Below are 20,000 nucleotides of genomic sequence, written 5' to 3' on the forward strand. Positions count from 1 at the left end.
ATCCAAGTATGTAAAGGACTTTTTTCCATATTTATTATTTAGTTCTATATTTAGTTTTTTTCATGTTTAATAAATACCTCTGACATGGGTTACATGACAGAGAAAAAATAAAAAATAAATAAATAGAGGATTTTAATAGTCCTTTTGTTCAATCAATCCATCAATCAATCAAGTTTTATTGAACAAATATTTACATTGGAGGTCCCACTTAACCCGAAGGTTTTTCAGTAGGTGCCTATATAATTATACATAGTAAAATATATAATCCTACATTAGAAAGGAACAAAATTAACAAATTTGATAAGAGGAAGAGAAAAAAATTTTTTTTTGCATGCAAAGGGAAGTTGGGAAGTAAGAAGAGAATGTAAAGGAAGGATCGTGGTGAGGAAGGTAAAATTGTTTCGAAAATTGTACGGTATTATGGCAAATGAAGAATTTGATTAATGTTATGTTGAGAAAAATCTATTATTATTTCATGTTTATGTTTAAAGAATTTACAATTTAAATAGTCCTTTTGTTTTGAAAATTGTACGTTATTATGGCAAATAAAGAATTTGATTTGTTTTTGATTTTGTGTTGTTTAGCTGTGGATGAGTGATGACTTTGGTCAGTCGTGGACCCAGCACGATCAGAACGTGAAGTCGTTCGCTTGGGCTGCCGGTCTGCGCGCGCATGGCAGGGAGATCGTTGAGGAGCAGGAGGGTGAGGAGGGGCTGATGGAGGAGGGAGGTGAGATACCGCTGGTCATCGAGAGAGAAGAGGCGACTAACTCTAGCAAGGTATGTTCAGAAATCTCGAAAAAATTGAAAAAATCAGACATTTTGAGTAAAATAAAATAATGAACGATACTCCTTACCCGAGATAGATGTGTTCAGAATCCTCATAAATAAATTTAAAAAATCAGAAATATTACATAAAAAAATCTGAGATTAAATATTTTGTTGATGAATTATATTTCTACATTGATACAGAAATATAGATTGATTCAATGTAGAAATATAATTAAAAACATAATTAATGTAGAAATATTATTCATCAACAAGAATAGAATTTCTGGAAAATAATACAATTTCTGGTAATAAAATGATTTATGAAAGTTCCACAATATTCATTAAACGAATTACAATGAATCAATCTTTCCAAATAATATAAAAACGTTTGACGTTTGACACGATAGAATTCTAGTAAACTATACAAATTATTAGAACTTTACACATAAATCATAGATTAGAAAAGCTAAGCTAGAGTGATATGGGGTGGAGGTCAGGTGGCTGTTATTGGCGGGTCTGCGGGGGTAGTGCGATGGTGGCTAGTTGCGATGCAATTTGTGGGCTGTGTGAATGTTGTATGAATGATTTTTGCTGAATTTTCTTTGTATCAACGTTCTTCCTATATTATTAACTTAAATTTATTTATTATTATTTTTTAGTTATTTTGTAATTTATTGATTTACTTAATTTACTTTTGCACCAGACAAAATGGTTGATTTTATTTACAATTTTATGCATTATTCTCAGTTTCACATTGTTATAGTTCTTTTGTATTATTTCTTATTGTAATGTATTATTATTTGCCTGTAAGGTTGAGTGGTAGAAAGGACTTTCTAGTCCTAACTCCGCCTAATAAAGAGTATTTTCATTTTAATAAAGAGTATATGCGGTCTATAGTGAGGTCCACGTTAGAAGAATAATTGAGGTCCACGTCAAGAATAGATATAGAATATAATAATAATAATAATAATAATAATATAATTCTAAATAGATGTAGAATATGCCGTTATATCTGATGTAGGCCTAATAGAAACGGTTCATTCTTGTTTAGAATAATCAATAATATGTATTCGCCAACAAAATATAATCTTCAATGCTTAATAAATACAATTAATTTTCATAATTGAGATTGAATTTTTGTTGAATATTAATTGTATTCTCATATTGTTAAAAAACGATCAGGCAACGTTGCAGAGCGAGAAAAGGATAGCGCTATTTGCTTTGTTGAATGATAGACAAGGATAGCAACATCAATGCTAACCAAATACTGACATTATAACGTGAATGCTGGTCTGTAACTGTTATTCATTGATAAAATATTTAAATATTTAAGTAGCCTGTTTGTATTTTAATTTGTAATATAATATAATGTGTACTTGTATACAGAGTATCAATGTTATTGTATACTATGAAGTGACTTTTGTCAGTGCAATTATTTTGCTTGTGACGATAAAACATTTTTGATTCTTGACCCTACTATAGGCCGCGTATCACTCCAGCTTAGCTTCTCTAATCTATGATTTATGTGTAGTTCATAATTATGTGTATATTTTACAAGAATTTTATCGTTTCAAACCTTTGTATGTTTTGTGGAAAGATTGTTTGGTTGTAATTCGTTGAATGAATATTTTGGATCTTTGATTAATCATTTTATTTCTAGAAATTGTAGCTTCAAGTTGAAATCAGCACATCTTTACTTATACAACAGTGTTTCACAGTATAACGATTTATGTATAGTTTACTAACTCTTTGTGTCAAAATATTGTATGTTTTGTTGATAAGTTGATTGATTATTGATTGATTGAAGGTACTCTTGGTCAGCGGACATCAATGGCGAACTTCCTTGACAGAAGATGTGCAAGATTTAGAATGGCGAACTGCCATTATAGATGATGTGGTAGATTTACAAGTGAAGGCTGGCTTTTTCTTCGCCAAAAAACAGGGCAACAAGGTAGGTTGACAACAAGAATAGTGTAAAAAAGTAAATTCGTATGGCTTTTGTTGGTGGGGAGTCCCTTGCGGGAAGGTCCCACCGCCTGAATATATAATTTAAGCCGTCAATGGGCCTTACGACTGTCATACTTCAGCCGGGACCGAATAGTGTATATACCATCCTTGGGCTGACAATTTCTTAAATCTTATTAGTTACAACTAATGAATTACTTGAATTATCTGAATTACCTTCTTCTTCACCAATACTAGCAATACCAGATGGGTTGCGCCAAGAGTTTAAAATATATCACTTTTCACATTTATCACATTATTTGCAACTATCGAGATGGCAGTACACGTCAGACAAAGTCTACCAAGTCGTTTAGAAAATATTCCTGAATGGAATAAAACGGATTTCTCCTAAGCCAACACTCAAGTCTCAGGTTGAATGCTGGTATGACTAAAATCGTACAACCAATTTTGAAATACAAGTCCACTTTGTAAACAAAATTGTGTGGTAAAAGTGACTGGCTCACTGAAAATATAGTTTCCATGATGGAAAGATTTGATTAGATACTGCAGTTTCACAAACTTATTTAGTTCTCCGGTCAATATTTGCAGTAGCAGAAGTTCTCAGTTCTATTTGTATAGCTTTCATTGGATATAAATGAAAATATGAATCTGTAAAATTTATTTTTTAAAGTTGAGTCTTTATAGCATAACTATTCCTGCTAAATTTCAAATCAATACAACATTTCGTTCTTGAGATAAACATTCCTAAGTGAAAAAAACAAAATGGCAGCTATAAGGATAACCGCTGAGCTTTGGACACTTCAAATATGACATTTGTAGTCTCATATCAACCAGGAACAATACCCTAAACTCACCCTGATGGTCATTGACCAAGGGTTAAGACCCGCCGGAAAGTAGACCCACGCTAATCCACGAAAAGCAACCCACGCCGTGGGATGTTTTGTAAACCATTGCTATAGTTAGGTCCACGTTATAATGACAGTATTTGATCAACTTCAGTTTTGCTATCTTCGTCTATCATTCGACAAAGCCGGTGGTACTATCCTTTCCTTGCTCCACAACGATGCCAAATCTGTTTTTGACAATGTAGAAAGATAATTAATGAAGGCAGAGAATCGGCAACGCTGTTCTCCCATCTCAATCCACTGTTATTATAACATGGATCTCACTGTAGGCTTCTCCAGACATCTGTGTAATACATGCAATGAATAATCCACTTGTCAGCTGATTGATTATGAATAATTCTATAGCAATGGTTCACAAAACATCCCACGGCGTGGGTTGCTTTTCGTGGATTAGCGTGGGTCTACTTCGCGGCGGGCCTAAATGCTTACATGGATTGGAATTTATAATTAGTATGTTCCTTGATTAATAAAATAAAAGCTATTCTATTCTATTCGCTATTCTACTCCAATATTGCATGCTTTGTTTATAAGTTGATTGATTATTGATTGATTGAAGGTACTCCTGGTCAGCGGACATCAATGGCGAACTTCCTTGACAGAAGATGTGCAAGATTTAGAATGGCGAACTGCCATTATAGATGACGTGCTAGATTTACAAGTGAAGGCTGGCTTTTTCTTCGCCAAAAAACAGGGCAACAAGGTAGGTTGACAACAAGAATAGTGTAAAAAAGTAAATTCGTATGGCTTTTGTTGGTGGGGAGTCCCTTGCGGGAAGGTCCCACCGCCTGAATATATAATTTAAGCCGTCAATGGGCCTTACGACTGTCATACTTCAGCCGGGACCGAATAGTGTATATACCATCCTTGGGCTGACAATTTCTTAAATCTTATTAGTTACAACTAATGAATTACTTGAATTATCTGAATTACCTTCTTCTTCACCAATACTAGCAATACCAGATGGGTTGCGCCAAGAGTTTAAAATATATCACTTTTCACATTTATCACATTATTTGCAACTATCGAGATGGCAGTACACGTCAGACAAAGTCTACCAAGTCGTTTAGAAAATATTCCTGAATGGAATAAAACGGATTTCTCCTAAGCCAACACTCAAGTCTCAGGTTGAATGCTGGTATGACTAATTTCGTACAACCAATTTTGAAATACAAGTCCACTTTGTAAACAAAATTGTGTGGTAAAAGTGACTGGCTCACTGAAAATATAGTTTCCATGATGGAAAGATTTGATTAGATACTGCAGTTTCACAAACTTATTTAGTTCTCCGGTCAATATTTGCAGTAGCAGAAGTTCTCAGTTCTATTTGTATAGCTTTCATTGGATATAAATGAAAATATGAATCTGTAAAAATTTATTTTTTAAAGTTGAGTCTTTATAGCATAACTATTCCTGCTAAATTTCAAATCAATACAACATTTCGTTCTTGAGATAAACATTCCTAAGTGAAAAAACAAAATGGCAGCTATAAGGATAACCGCTGAGCTTTGGACACTTCAAATATGACATTTGTAGTCTCATATCAACCAGGAACAATACCCTAAACTCACCCTGATGGTCATTGACCAAGGGTTAAGACCCGCCGCAAAGTAGACCCACGCTAATCCACGAAAAGCAACCCACGCCGTGGGATGTTTTGTAAACCATTGCTATAGTGAGGTCCACGTTATAATGACAGTATTTGATCAACTTCAGTTTTGCTATCTTCGTCTATCATTCGACAAAGCCGGTGGTACTATCCTTTCCTTGCTCCACAACGATGCCAAATCTGTTTTTGACAATGTAGAAAGATAATTAATCAAGGCAGAGAATCGGCAACGCTGTTCTCCCATCTCAATCCACTGTTATTATAACATGGATCTCACTATAGGCTTCTCCAGACATCTGTGTAATACATGCAATGAATAATCCACTTGTCAGCTGATTGATTATGAATAATTCTATAGCAATGGTTCACAAAACATCCCACGGCGTGGGTTGCTTTTCGTGGATTAGCGTGGGTCTACTTCGCGGCGGGCCTAAATGCTTACATGGATTGGAATTTATAATTAGTATGTTCCTTGATTAATAAAAATAAAAGCTATTCTATTCTATTCGCTATTCTACTCCAATATTGTTTTTTTAAATGCTTCACTATTTTTCATTATTTAAGATGTAGTTCGTAATAATTATCCAATGCCTTCTTATGTGATGCCTTATTTTGAAGTTATATGAATTGTATTCTTTGTTTCCCCCCCAAATAATAAATTTGTTCTACTACAGAAGGTTTAAAAAATGTCTGATTTTACTTGAATATACAGAGTTTTCCCTATATTTTCAGAAGAACCTAGACCTCTACGTGAAATACAAGAACGAGGACTTTGTGAAAGCTGTTTTCGACACCAAATACGATCTACTCAATTACCAAGTGGTCGATGTAACGGACAAACGGATCATGGTGGCCGTGAGTCACACGCCGACGCTGGCCAATTTGTACGTGGCTGAGTGGGACAGCGACAAAGTGGCAGGCGACAAATCGCTGCGTTTCAGGTTGTCTCTGGAGCGTGTTTTCTGCTACGTTCACGGTCACATGTGGACTGATACCTGGCTGAGCGATGTGGTCGAGAACTCGTTCACTGATTTCCACAAGGTCAACGGACTCAAAGGCATCTATATTGCATCGCAGGTCTCCGACAAGTATCAGATGCAAAAGGGTGAGTTGAATGATTTTGAAAATCTCTCAAGTTTAATATTGATTATATTCAAATTCAAATTAATTTATTTCGCCATAAAATAAATATTCTAAATTACAAAATGACACTACCTATTTGCCTATTGTTTCTATAGACCGTGCAACTCTTAGCTCGCAGCACGAAGCTTTATTTATTTATTTATTTATTTATTTATTTATTAGATAGAGCAAACAATACAATAGTCGGAAAAGAAAAAAACAGGCTATTGCCCAAAACTTCTTCAATTTCCTGATTTTGTCACAAATCGTCCAAATATTATGTAGGTTATGTTCACTCCAATTGCAACACCAAATCTTCAATCTGAAACTATGAATCAGAATAAAACAAAGAATTTCAAATTTAGATAAATTGATAATGAAACTTTCGTTAAAACAAAAACCAAACTTCAAATATTCACAAAATATAGAATGTTATGGCCAATGTTATTTCAATAGAACAATAGGAGCAAACGGTTACCGTTTTTTGTTGATTCTATAAAAATGTCTTCGCTCTCTTTTTCGCTCTTTCTCTTAGAAAATCATTTCACAGCTCTCTGGATTCTGTGAAATCTGGCTGCGCTGTACTCCATAAGACTAAGGCTAGGCGCACACCAGTTAGTCAAGACAAGACAAGACATGATTAGACACGTTTAGTCACAATACTTCACATAGTTGCTTATGAAGACATGATTAGACAGGTTCAGTCACAATACTTCATATATAGTTGCTTATGAAGACATGATTAGACAGGTTCAGTCACAATACTTCACATAGTTGCTTATGTAGACATGTCTAATTGCAATGACTAATCAGTGTGAATTGTTTCATAAGCAACAATGTGATGTATTGTGACTAAACATGTCTGATCATGTCTCGTCTTGACTAACTGGTGTGCGTCTAGCCTAATGCTGCAAACTAAGACAGGACATGATCAAACACGTTTAGTCACAATACTTCACATTGTTGCTTATGACGTAACTCACACTGATTTATAATTGCAGACGTCTTCATAAGCAACTATATGAAGTATTGTGACTAATCGTGACTAGTCTTGTCTTGACTAACCGTTGTACGCCCAGCCTAAGGTTTGCACAGACTATACAGCTATAGGAATGAACATTATTATTATAGGTGATGATTTCTTGATCCATTCCGAGCTGCTTTGTATAAACACACTTTTTCTATGTATTTTAACACGACATGCAGTCAATTATTAAGTAAAAAGTAAAAGTTTTTAATATTTACTTAATAATTGACTGCATGTCGTGTTAAAATACATAGAAAAAGTGTGATTATTATTATAATTTTTAGTTTGATACCTGTGCAGATTTTTCTTATGTTTCTTTATGTGTTTTTGGACAACATAGGTCCCGAACATCTAGAATTTGATTGATGTTCAACTATGTGTTGAGACCATATCAATAATTATGTTTCAACTTAAGTTATTTGTCTATTTTATTTTGTTTTCTGTGTTTCTAGGCAACATAGGTCCTGAACACCTGGAATCGGTGATCACATTCAACTGGGGTGGAGACTGGCGCAGACTCACTCCGCCCGCCCTGCACGCAGACGGCACCCCATACGATTGCCAGACCAACTGTTCGTTGCACCTGTCGCAGGAGTTTAGCAAACTGCATCCGGTGATGCGAGCCATGCCAATACTGTCAAGCAAGTCGGCGCCTGGTCTCATTGTGGCTGCCGGAGTTGTGGGCACTTCCCTTAAAGGTGGGTGAGCCGGTTCACATTCTACTGGCAGTGTTAGTTAGATGGGTAAAAAATGTCACACCTTTAAGAGCGAATATCTCGAGAACTATAGAATATATAGAACAGGATGTCAGATGACTGTTGCAGGAAATAATGTAAGCTTCAATTTTGTATAGAATAGTCGTTTGTTTCCTTAGATGCATAGTTTTCGATTTATATGCGATAAATTAAAAAATGGTACCCTTCACAAATGTCACACCTTCAAGAGCGAATATCTCGAGAACTATAGAAGATATAGAACAGGTTGTCAGATGACTGTTGTAGGAAATAATGTAAGCTTCAATTTTGTATAGAATAGTCGTTTGTTTCCTTAGATGCATAGTTTTCTATTTATATGCGATAAATTAAAAAATGGTACCCTTCACAAATGTCACACCTTCAAGAGCGAATATCTCGAGAACTATAGAAGATATAGAACAGGTTGTCAGATGACTGTTGTAGGAAATAATGTAAGCTTCAATTTTGTATAGAATAGTCGTTTCCTTAGATGCATAGTTTTCTATTTATATGCGATAAATTAAAAAATGGTACCCTTCACAAATGTCACACCTTCAAGAGCGAATATCTCCAGAACTATAGAAGATAATTATAGAACAGGTTGTCAGCTGAATATTGTAGGAAATAATTTAATCTCCAATCTTGCGAACTGTAGAAGATATGAGAAAAAATTTAAGATGGATGTTTTAGTAAATAATGTAAGATTCAGTCTTGTATAGAATAGTCACAAATGTCACACCTTCAAGAGCGAATATCTCCAGAACTATAGAAGATAATTATAGAACAGGTTGTCAGCTGAATATTGTAGGAAATAATGTAATCTCCAATCTTGCGAACTGTAGAAGATATGAGAAAAAATTTAAGATGGATGTTTTAGTAGATAATGTAAGATTCAGTCTTGTATAGAATAGTCATGCCCGTAAAATGCATAGTTTATATGTGATAAACCAAAAAATGAGACCTTTTAAAAATGTTACACCTTGAAGAGCGAATATCGAGAACTATAGAAGATATAAAACAGGTTGTCAGATGAATATTGTAGGAAATAATTTTAGCTTCAATTTTTTATAGGTTAGCCATGTCCGGAAGATGAATAGTTTTCGAGTTATTCGCGTTAAACCAACATATGGTGCCTTTGATCCCCCCCTCCTTAGCACGGTGGGTAGGGGTGGGGACTTTCGATTATGTTTACCTCCTCACTAACCTTAACAGAACTGCGGGGTCAAAAATGTTCTTCCAAACTTTTCTCTCTATAACCCTTTCTTGACTGGACTATTTTTCAGAAGAAGGAACTTCTATGTTCACGTTCTAATCAAAGACTATGTCTAAGTTCATGGTCCACGTTATAATGGTAATGGAGAAAGATAGAATAACAGCGTTGTCAATTCACTGCTACCTTGCCACTGCCTTCTATGTAGGTGAGCTGATACCGGCACAGAATAGATACAGAATGGAAACTTGTAATCAATCGCTTATCTAACCAATGCTTTTTACATTACCCCAATACAAAACACGTCACGTGACCTTGGGAAGTTCCAATCCTGGTCTTCTGATTGGCTCGTGGTAGTGAATGAGATCAATTGATCCGGATTATTAAAGTGATCCGAACCAACCATCAATACTATTACAATGCGGCGCTTCCTAACAAGATGGCGGATTTTGGCGTCAGGGTATAGCCAAGTTTCCTTACTGTATGTATACTGTGATACCGGTATATCTTATGTAATATTAACTGTTCATTCTTGTTTAGAATAACCAATCATTATATTTTATCTACCAAGGAAATATATTTTTAAATGATTGAATAATCATCAATTTTCATGATAGAGATTGAATATTCAGATGATTATATTTCTGAATTGTTAAAAACGATCAGGCAACGTTGCGTAGGTAGAAACGGATAGCGCTATCTGTTCTATCAAATGATAAACAAGGATAGCAACGCCAATTTCAATCAAATACTTCCATTATATCGTGGACCTTACTGTAGGCTTAATTCAATTTGATTTCCGGATATTTCTCCTAAAATTGTCGTTTTTATTGTTAGGTCACATCGTTGTTGTATTCCTGAGCCGTGATGCAGGTCTGAAGTGGCACCATGTTCTCAAAAGTATAAAGGCTCAATTCAACAAATTGACCTATTGATTTATTCCAATATACATTTATTATGTTCTTCATTATATTATATTTGCATTTATATATTACTTATATTCAAGTGCTCCACATATGATAGCCTAGAGGGAACACAAATTATCTATATATATAAAAGCGAAATGGCACTCACTCACTGACTGACTGACTGACTGACTGACTGACTCACTCACTCACTCACTCACTCACTCACTCACTCACTCACTCACTCACTCACTCACTCACTCACTCGCATAACTAAAATCTACCGGACCAAAAACGTTCAAATTTGGTAGGTATGTTCAGTTGGTCCTTTAGAGGCGCACTAAGAAATCTTTGTCAATATTTTAAGGGTTGTTTTAAGGGTTTAAAGTTCGTCTTATAGCATGTATATTCTTCTTCTCCCAATTCTTAATTATAATTGAAATTTCCATATCATATGTTACTATAGAACTATAATCTAGATAGAGTACATCTTCGAAACAATTGTTAACTGGCAACTAAATTAATAATTTTGTCAGGTTGGCATTAAGTTGAGTTGACTTTGTTAGGTTGGCACCAAGTTGAAGATTTAAATGCATTTATCGCGGAAAAATTGATTGGGCACTGCTACTTCAATCCTGGGAATATTATATTACTAGCCGTCAGGCTCGCTTCGCTCGCCATATCCGTTTAGCCAGACGTTTAGTCTGGACCCCGACTGGATTGTCCTTACATTATTAAAAATGCCCAAATGAAAAATGCAGGCGAGCGAAGCGAGCCTGCTGATCCCATTCTTGGACGATCCAGTCGGGAGTCCAGGGGCGGAGCCCCTTGCTAGACGGATATGGCGAGCGAAGCGAGCCTGACGGCTAGTTACTTATATTCAAGTGCTCCACATATGATAGCCTAGAGGGAACACAAATTATAAATAAGAAAACAATATTGTATTTGCTTTTTGGGCTGTACAGTTTTTCTTAATGATGGACCCATTTCCAAGAATTGGTATTTATTAAAGTAAAAATGCAAAATGGACAACCTTCATACCAATGGAGAGAGAAAGTTTCAAAGTTTTCTTTAATACCTTACAAGTGTTCAATGTGATAGATAGATAGATAGATAGATAGATAGATAGATAGATAGATAGATAGATATTCAATCCATTCAACACAGTGTACTCATTATTACACAAGCAAACAGTTGAACGTCGTCAAATTATTACAAATATAAATATAGTCTACTAATTAAAATAGTAGCGATTCCTTCAATGATCCTCCAAATACTCCTGCACCGTGTAGTAGGCTTTGTCTAAAAATATTTTTGAAGGTCGGTTTTAAATCTATTAAGAGGAATGCTGGTGGATGCACGCTTTAAATGTATAGGAAGCTTATTATAAAATTTGCAGCCTGAGTAACTAGGCTTACCCTCAAAAAGCTTCCTCCTATGCGGCTGAATCGCAAAGTTGTCTCTGCCTCTAGTGTTGTAGGAGTGCGTATCGGATATAAGTGTCAGGTCCATTCTATTTTTTACAGTATGCATGATCATTCTAAACATGTAAATCGAAGGCACCGTCAGCAGCGACAATGATCTGAACGCATCTCTACAGGGGTGATTAAATCCAAGGCCCGCTATATACCGTATTGCCCTCTTTTGTAGTACAAAGACCTCCGGCTGCTGCACGGCAAACATCTACGCGGTAGCCAAACTCGTCCCACACGCGAGAAAGCGTATATTGTGTTATTGAGTGCACGGCAGCATGATACGGTTCCGCAAATCGTGCAGCAGCCGGAGACCATAATGAACACATGTAAGGTATAAAAAAAACTTTGAAACTTTCTCTTCCAATTGCTATGAAGGTTTTCTATTTTGCATTTTTACTTTGAAAAACACCAATTTTTGAAAATGGGTCCATCATTTAGAAAGACCCTCGCTTTCTCGCGTGTGGGACGAGTTTGGCTACCGCGTAGATGTTTGCCGTGCAGCAGCCGGAGGCCACATTCAACACTTGTAAGGTATTAAAGAAAACTTTGAAACTTTCTCTCTCCATTGGTATGAAGGTTGTCCATTTTGCATTTTTACTTTAATAAATACCAATTCTTGAAAATGGGTCCATCATTTAGAAAGACTCTGTGTTGTTTATTTGAATAAAGTGAATTGGTTCCCGTATATTTATCCTTGAATTGTCGGTTTTATTTTCTAGGTCACATCGGCGTGTTCCTGAGCCGCGACGCAGGTTTGACGTGGCACCATGTTCTGAACGAGTACCACCTGTTCAACATGGGCGACCACGGAGGAGTCATAACAGCTGTTCGATCCAACAAGTTCGCAAGGGCCAGTCCCTCCAACAAACTGCTCTTCTCAACTGACGAAGGTGTGTCAACATTGCTAATTAATCATTTATTTAATTTTCCTACAGTTACGTTGAAAAGTGGCCATTGCTGCACTGATTACAGAACGCAAAGAATCACTTTTCCGCTCTAGTGCGGGAAAAATTTTTCTGCACTCCAGATTTGCAACATGGCAATGCAAAATACTTAGTAGGTTATATGGAGCACCAGTGCAGCAAAATCAAAATGAAGTTGGTAACAGTGACTGCTGTGGCTGCTATAGTGAGCAGAGGTGCAACCAAGCACAACGCGCTAATTATTAAGTACCTATATATTATAACCAGGACAACGAGGACTTTAGGATTTTAGGATTAAGGTTTTATCAATAATCAAATCACACAGAAAAACATTTGATGCATTTTAGGCAATTTTACGCATAATCACCCACTTTTCATATTCAATGGTAACTGTAGGAAAAACTTAATGTGAAATACGTGCGCAAAGTTCCTCTGCTGCACTCAAGAAGCCATTCCGCCCTCGCCTACGGCTCGGGCGTAAACGTTTCTTTCGGTGCAGCAAACTGTCACTTTGCGCACTAGTTGCACAAATAACTATATTTCTACAATGAAGCACAGATCGGGAGAGAAAACATAAGAATAAATATCTTGTGCTATTTCTCTCCCAAATTTAGGTAACATTAAAAAGTTCGAAATGAGGTTATGTCTTCTAGATTTTTACAACATTTTCAGTCCAAAAATATTTATACAAACCATTCTTTTGAATTTAGATGTTCCAATTACCAATATAATAATTTATAACACTGATGCTCGGTTACAAAGTCGTCACATAAAGTTAAAAACAGGCAGTTAACTTATTTACGAAGCCATGTTAATCCACTTTCCGTTGCACAGATGTCAAAGTAAACTATAGCTCCCATAGAACTAGAAACGCCCAATTAGACAAATGATTTCGTTGCACAGTCTTCAGAAAGAGCTTATTCATGTCTCCAGTAGCTAAAAACGGTCAGTTAAGTTATGGGCCCGAAGTCGTGCTGTTAAATCCAATATCTACTCCCGCCAAATGCATTTTAGAGGTTGTGATAGCTTTTTTTGAAAGATGTTTACGAAAAACCATCTGTATATAAGTAAATTATTTTTTCTCTCCCTATCATTAGAGGTTATGATAGCTTCATTTGAAAGTTGTTTACAAAATTTTTGTTGTTTATAACCTCCAAATTGCTAAATATGGTGAGAAATCTCGCCTAAAGCCAAGAGTCGCCATGTTGTTTATCAATCTTTTGTGAGGTATTTTAGGCCTGTTCACAGTGATGTCGATTGAAACTTTCCCCGATGCCAATACAACGGGCCACCCTGTATCTAGCACAAGGAAATTTTGCATGAAGAAATTGGTTCTGGACTTCTCTTATGTACTCAAATAATATATTAAAAAATCAGAACTACAATATAAATTGCATGCACCAATGTATAGTGACTGGACTATACACACATGTATCATTATTTGAACATTCTGTTTCATCCAGCTACTCTTAGTTTGCTCTTGAGAAGTATTCATGACAGACATCTTTTGAAGCTGTATGAGTTTATGTTATAAGCTTCATAACTGTGTCAGTTTTTTATAGAAAGTGCATGTGTTACCCGTGCTTCGCAAGGGTCTGTTACAGACACAAATAGATTGAATTTAGATTCATAGTTCCATGCTTATATTGAAAGTATTAACAACTGTGATTATTTACAATAGAAAAACTATCAACTTTGGCTTTTATCCTACGTAAACTTTGTGTCACGAATTGGATGAATAGATTTAAATAGATTTAATTTAGATTCATAGTTCATGCTTATATTGAAAGTATTAACAACTGTGATTATTTACAATAGAAAAACTATCCACATTGGCTTTTATCCTACGTAAACTTTGTGTCACGAATTGGATGAATTTGTTTGAATTACCAAATTGAAATTTGCTTATTAATAAGAATGAATATAGGTCTATAAAAGTCCTTGATAAATTTAGACTCTTTATGGAAAATTGCAAGTTAATCAGTTCATAAGTGATGATGCGTTAATTGTGTATTTTCTATCACGTAAATTTATAAGACAATTCCTTCCTTCATAATATTATAGATAAAGAAGATATATTTGATTTTGAGTATGTGTACTTTGAACGTAGTGTAACGAAAGTATATTGTGTTGCAGGTGAAAATTGGAAGTCACTGGCTTTCAACGAGGATGAATCACTGCACATCTATGGTCTGATGACAGAGCCTGGTGAGAATACAACCATTTTCACCATGTTCGGTTCGGGAGTCACACAACATCGTTGGCTCATCATTAAGGCAAGTTGTGTCTGTGTCTGTGTCTGTTAGGAACAATATACGGGGACAATGTTCGGGGACCGAGCTTCGCTCTGGAGTGCAAAAGCATAAACAATTTATTACGAAAGAAGAAATTATAATAACATTCATACAGAAATGTTCTATCTAATCACAGTAAATTGATATTAATTCCCAGAGGAATGCATAAATTTCCCTCACAAAGGCCCAGTTGCACAAAAGCCGGTTAAATTTTAATCCTGATTAACTACACGTGAACCAAATCAGAGAAGACCATTTCAAAAAGATGGATCTACTGGAATTAATCAGGATTTAAAATAACTCGGATTTTTTGCAACCGGCACTAACTACCTGATTGAATGATTACAAAAGTTCAACAGCTGAGTCATAATTTTGACACAGTCCCACACACATGAACTCGCTCACTCACTTCCATCACCAACAGACGACGAAATAATTATTATCAGCTGTTTCTCCAAGCATGAATAATAATTATCCTTTTAATGTCCTTCAGCGAGTTTTCCCAGGGATGAGACCTAGTGCAATAGAATCTTCATATTATAAACCGACTATGTTCTGAATTTCGTGAGAATCGTTTAAGCCGTTTTCTAGATCCGGTGAAATACAAACATATAAAACATCCAAACATCTAAACATATAAACATAAGTTGCTCGTTTAATAGTATAGGATAGGAACCTCTACTGAAACTATTGTTATAATCCCTTTTATTTGTTATCATTCAAGTGACTGACCTACTCACATTCAACTTTTCAGTTTTGTATGTGATACATTCTTGAAAGTGTAGTGTAACCTATCTATTGGGAATGTTACTTTTTATAAAATTTGGGAGAAGTGCAGTTTTGGGCTGAGCTTGTTACTCTCTCACAGTCAAGGCTTAGCTATATGGTTTGTGATCTATACTATATTATATAAGCCAAATGAATTGGCTTAAACTTGTATGGGATACAAAATCCATGTTTGACGCATCATAGAGATTTTCAATTTACCAAGGATGGTTATAGGTATATTTTCATATTTATTAATCAATTTTATTATGATATTAATAATTGAAACAAATTTATGTATTTTAAAATAGAAAGTTTATTTGAGATAAAAGCCCAATCAAATCATGTTTAAGCCAATCCTAAGCCTTTTCTATTGTAAATTATTACAGTTGTTAATACTTTTGATATCGACATGGAACTTTAAAACTGGATTCAATATATTTGTGTTTCAAGCAGATCCTTCTGGAGCCTCGGTAACACTTGCTCGTTGTAAATTATCAAGCAAACGTTTTTTTCTCTTGCAATTATATCAAACTTTTCTATTTATTTCCTTCTATATTCAGCATTCTCTCTCTCATCTCTTTAGTCTTCTCTCTCTTCTCTTCCTAGCCTTATCTCTATTTTCTCCCTCCACTCTGTTCTATTTTTTTATCCTTTTCTTCAGCATTATTTGGTGGCTTTAATCACAACTAAATTTGATGTCGGAACTATTTTGTGTAGGTCGATTTGGCGGGAGCGTTCGCGTACAACTGCAGCGCGGATGATTACAAGCAGTGGTCACCGAGCAGCGAGGATGGACCTCATATGCCCTGTGTGTTGGGCAAGAAGGAGACATACCAGCGTCGTAACCCGCACTCCAACTGCTACAATGGCCGCGACTATGATAGACCTGTCAACATGGAACGATGCAGGTGTCAGGTGGGTGAGATTGATGAAAATTCAAATTCATTCAAGGAAATACATACAAATTAATAAAATAAAAATTATTTATTTATATTTAATATAAATTAAAATATGGCACTATCGGCAAAGAACAACTTGTGCACCAAGAGTGATTTTGAACAACTATGATAAACATTCAAAAGAAAATAAAAAATAAAGCTTATATAAATAACTAAACTAATTGAAACCACGGACAGTGGCCTGTTTAATAAAAGTTACAAGTCCTGTAATAGAGGAAACGTTCCTGTATTACAGGTGAAAATTAAAAGTTTGTGTTTCATAAACAATTTTCCCTGTAAAACAATTCACAAGTCATTTGCCAGTATTAGAAGTAAATAATACAGGACTTCATCATTTTTGTGTTTCATAAAAAGTAACTTCCTGTATTACTGGACCTGTAAGTTTTTGAATATTTTATCATTGTTTAGAACATCCTAAAACTTTTACAAGTGTAGGTAAAATCTTGAAACGAGTAGTTCTAGTTCTTGTAAAGATGACTATGTTATTATTTGTAGGCCAAGAACTTTCAGGACGGAATTTCATACAATAAATGATGCAGGAAACTCATCAATATAATGAACGGTTTAGATTAAGCTTTCTTCAGTGAAGCGTTATTGGAAATATTCAGAAAATGTACGTCCATAATGTTCTATGTTTTTTATTAAACATATTTAATTAATGTCGTTAATTTAATTATTAACTTTTTTTTGAAACATTACTACTTACATAACTGCTATAATAAGTTCTGTAAGTTGAGTAGTTATTATAATTTCTCAACTATTTATCATTAACAAAGTTATTTTCCTGCATGGATGCAATCTGTCCATCGTCAGAAATTTGATAATGTGTATTTTCCACCAAAACATGTTAAGTAGCACTTTTTTCAGATATTATATAAGGCTCGCTGGCCAATGAAAACATTAATCCAAAATAAAGGAACTGTATTACAGGTGATTTTACAATAAGTGTGGAATTATTTTGATGAAACATAATTTTACAGGATTGTAAATTTTAATTTATACATTAATACAGGCCCTGTATTACTGGAGTTCTATGAAATAGGCCCCTTATCTGTGCCAACTCAGTCGTTCTCAATAATTGAAATTAAAAGAAAGGCGATTCAAGCCGATTTCTGGTGACGTCAGCACAGGTAGGGCTCCTACACCAATAAAAATTTGTTGATTTCAGCTGATCTATATCAGCTAGTGTTTTTATTGGTGTAGGAGCCCTACCTGTGCTGACGTTACCATCAACCTTAGACCAGTTATAGAATAGACACGGCTCATTGTATATTCATACTGAAAGTCGATGAAGCCAACATCTACTGCCATATCGCCAAATCGTGACGTCAGCATCGGATAGAAAACTTTCTGTAGAGTTTGTTTACATTGTTTTCCATAGCAGATTGTGTCTACTCCAGCGGGAGCGCAGCAGGAGTTTACCATCTTAATGAATAATAATTTACATCCTTCTGAAATAGACACAATCTGAAAGTTTTCTATCCGATGATGATTTCACGATTTGGCGATATGGCAGTAGATGTTGGCTTCAGAGGCTAGACTTCCCAGCGTGTCTATTATATAACTGGTCTAAGCCATCAACCACCTGTCATGCACTATGGCTTTGTTCACGGAGTTTGTGGCAGAGTGAGTCTAGTTGCTATATAGAGGCTCGCCTCTATCTTTTTAAAAGCGAGAGGAGCGAGCTACTATAGATATAGAGTAGAGGATTTATAAGAGATAGAAGCTCGAGGACCTCACTATAGGTCAACATGCTATTTCAAACTTTGTAGTTTAATATCATTGAGGAAATAAATTCCAGTTTAAAATTTGAATTGAAGGTAATCAAACCTGAAGTGTGTAACGCTTCAATAATAATTCAATGATCAATAATTAAACATGGGTAACACAACTTCCAGAAAAGTACCACAAGCTTAAGGCTGTGCTAAAAATAAACTTTCTACTCGTGATATTTTTCTAAGTTTTTCGATTTGTATGATATACACCCTAGGTGAATTGAGAATTTATATGCAACATTTCAAGTTAATCATTCCAGTAGTTCAGACGTGATGATCCGTCATTCGTGAATTTCCTACTCTGTATGTATATAAGCTGATCTTTCCTTAATGATGTTATGAATTGAGAATCTTTATGCAAAATGACAAATTAGTCAGTTTAGGCCCGTATGCAGATACTCGGTTCAAACGGAGAAATGTGAGCTGTTCGTTTAAACCCCGTATGAAACACATTATGATAAATGCAACCATATATACAAGTAAACGTGGTTTAGCGTTAAGGCTGTGCAAAGGCTAAAAAAACTTTTTACTCGTGATATTTTTCATTGTTTTCTGATTTGTATATCATCAAGCTATCAAAATGAAAAAGTTTTGTCAGGAAAACATTTTTTTTCGATCATTACTTTTTGAGATATGAGCGACTGAAGTTTGAATTTTTGGGACAGAACATTTCAAATTCGGTACGATATAAAATCCATGAGATTTAGAGGATGAAAATCTTTATCTTCATGGTATTGTTGATCTAGTAAAACATTAATTTACTAAAAATATCAATTTTTGGAAAAGTTATTCAATTTACTAAAAATAACTCAACTAATAGTTATTTTTGGTTATTTTTAGTAAATTGAATAACTATCTTGAAAATAGATCTTTTCTGAAACTTTTTGTTTTACTAGATCAACAATACCATGAAGAATCTATTTTCAAAATCTCGTGGATGTATCTCTTACCGAATTTGAAATGTTCTGTCCCAAAAAATTTAAACTTTAGGCGCTCATATCTCAAGAAGTAATGATCAGAAAAAATGTTTTCCTGAGAAAACTTTTTGATTTTCATAGCTTGATGATATACAAATTGAAAAACTTTGAAAAATATCACGAGTAAAATAGTTATTTGTGCAACTAGTGCGCAAAGTGACAGTTTGCTGCACCGAAAGAAACGTTTACGCCCGAGCCATAGGCGAGGGCGGAATGGTTTCTTGAGTGCAGCAGAGGAACTTTGCGCACGTATTTCACATTAAGTTTTTCCTACAGTTACCATTGAATATGAAAAGTGGGTAATTATGGGTAAAATTGCCTGAAATCTATCAAATGTTTTTCTGTGTAATTTTATTATTGATAAAAACCTTAATCCTAAAATCCTAAAGTCCTCGTTGTCCTTGTTATAATATATAATGAATAATAATTAGCGCGTTGTGCTTGGTTGCACCTCTGCTCACTATAGCAGCCACAGCAGTCACTGTTACCAACTTCATTTTGATTTTGCTGCACTGTTGCTCCATATAACCTACTAAGTATTTTGCGTTGCCATGTTGCAAATCTGGAGTGCAGAAAATTTTTCCC

General features: G+C 35.1%; 1 protein-coding gene across 1 annotated transcript in view; it reads left to right on the forward strand.

Moving 5' to 3' along the window:
- LOC120353491 (sortilin-related receptor-like) overlaps positions 1-20,000 on the forward strand; it is a 40,149-nt gene that overhangs the window by 3,243 nt on the left and 16,906 nt on the right. Inside the window, 7 exon segments of the mRNA XM_039437314.1 lie at positions 585-779; positions 4,197-4,340; positions 5,979-6,351; positions 7,848-8,093; positions 12,439-12,609; positions 14,779-14,918; positions 16,422-16,619. Of these exon segments, the coding sequence (XP_039293248.1) occupies positions 585-779; positions 4,197-4,340; positions 5,979-6,351; positions 7,848-8,093; positions 12,439-12,609; positions 14,779-14,918; positions 16,422-16,619 (1,467 nt within the window).

This window comes from Nilaparvata lugens, chromosome 11 (genome assembly GCF_014356525.2).
Source record: "Nilaparvata lugens isolate BPH chromosome 11, ASM1435652v1, whole genome shotgun sequence".
Taxonomy (NCBI): Eukaryota; Metazoa; Arthropoda; class Insecta; order Hemiptera; family Delphacidae; genus Nilaparvata; species Nilaparvata lugens.